This window comes from Xyrauchen texanus, chromosome 12 (assembly GCF_025860055.1).
Source record: "Xyrauchen texanus isolate HMW12.3.18 chromosome 12, RBS_HiC_50CHRs, whole genome shotgun sequence".
Classification (NCBI taxonomy): domain Eukaryota; kingdom Metazoa; phylum Chordata; class Actinopteri; order Cypriniformes; family Catostomidae; genus Xyrauchen; species Xyrauchen texanus.
The window spans coordinates 25,244,731-25,246,463 of NC_068287.1; the positions used below are offsets into that span (position 1 = coordinate 25,244,731).

Genomic DNA, 1,733 nt, shown 5'->3' on the forward strand with positions numbered 1-1,733 from the left:
GTGGCAACTGTTATTTTCCACTTTGAGCATCTGAAAAGTTTAGGGCCAAATCTTTTTCAGAAATGTCAGTCACAGAGGCCAAAGCAGAGTTAAAATATCACCTTACCATAATTAGTAATGACAGAAAACAAATTCAACTGTATATGTTAATTTTATTCCAACTATAAGATATGTGTTTGCATACCTCTATGCAAATGATTTTGCAGGGTGGGACAGTGTCACTCAAATTCCTAAAACACAGTGCTATAAACAGAATCTTCATTGAATGTTTGTGCCCAGCTGCAGTGTACAATTGTAAATGTACTGTATTACTGTTCAGCTTCTTATTTTATTCATTTTTCAGTTTTGTAGTGGCCATGGAAATGCTACAGTATGGCGTTCTACTGATAATTATTTCATGTGAGAAACTCCCCTTTGTTCTGGAATATTACTGTCATCTTATTGTTCTAAACCATGTGACATTCATTTTCCATATTTTTCAGGTATCAGTGGTCAGTCATTGACGTCCTCTGATTCTGTAGTGAAAAAACCTGGAGAATCAGTCACTTTGTCCTGCACTGTATCTGGATTCTCAATGGACAGCTACTGGATGCACTGGATCCGTCAGAAACCAGGGAGAGGACTGGAGTGGATTGGGTTCATTGACGGTGGCACTAGTACTTATTTTGCACAGTCTCTACAAGGACAGTTCTCCATCACCAAAGACACCAGCACAAACAAGCTGTATTTAGAGGTGAAAAGCTTGAAAACTGAAGACACGGCTGTTTATTACTGTGCAAGAGGCTCACAGTTAGACAAAAGACTACAAGTTTGCACAATAATGGTTCATGCAAGATATTTATGAGGAGGAAATGAACAGCAAACTTCCCCTTTTTATATTGTTTGAATAACTGAAAAATGTCCTCACAAGGAACTTCCCAAGGTATGACCAGAAGGACTTGGATTCAAACCCTGTAAGATGTGATCCATGAGTCCCTTAAAACCTTTCCACCCAAAACACAAAACCTAGAGTTCTGTACTCTAGTATTCTAAAATCACATTAGATCATAGATTTTCTAACCTGCTTTTATGAAGAAATAATCCCATCTGTAATAGGAAGACTTTGATACACTGTATCTCCTTTAAAAATATATATGTTTTAAAGAGAATGAGTGCATAATAGTGAATTGATCTTGATTTGGAAAGAATGCAAACATCATCAAGATTTCGATTGACTCCAAATGTAGCTTTAAAATAGGTTATTTAGAAAATCCAGTTAAAAATCCAGTTCATATTCATTACTGAGAGTCTGAGCAAGTGAATTATTTTCAAACATGGAAATGAATATTGTACCTATGCTGGGTTTTATCTTTATGTTTGATTTGTATGCAAGAAGGGATCTTGAAAACCTGTTGACAATAATTCTAGTTCCCCTTCTGTCGCTCTCTCGACGCTGTGTCAGAGAAGCGACACTAGGGGTCTCTCTTGAGCACCGAAATATGCCTCTGACTTATGAAAAAAGGCCAACGAGAAGTTGGCAGACAGTATTTGCATACCCCGCCCCCGGACATACAGGTATTTAAGCGGGCAAATACGGGAGTTAATTCAGAACATTTCTTCGGAGCCGATGGTAGTGCATGCAGTCTGCTGCGAGTCACACACACCAGTTCCTGTTTATTCCTCTGACGATCTGCATGCTGTTGGATTGATGCCGCATAACAGCGGCTTTCTCCTTCTTGCACGGCTGTTTTGCC

At 38.7% G+C, this 1,733-nt stretch overlaps 1 gene segment (V, D, J or C); it reads left to right on the plus strand.

The window, feature by feature from the left end:
- The first annotated feature begins 285 nt into the window (after positions 1-285).
- Positions 286-971, plus strand: LOC127652317 (immunoglobulin heavy variable 1-46-like). The segment is given in 3 exon segments: positions 286-399; positions 483-789; positions 911-971. Coding segments are annotated over 3 exon segments (411 nt in total).
- Positions 972-1,733: the final 762 nt, after the last annotated feature.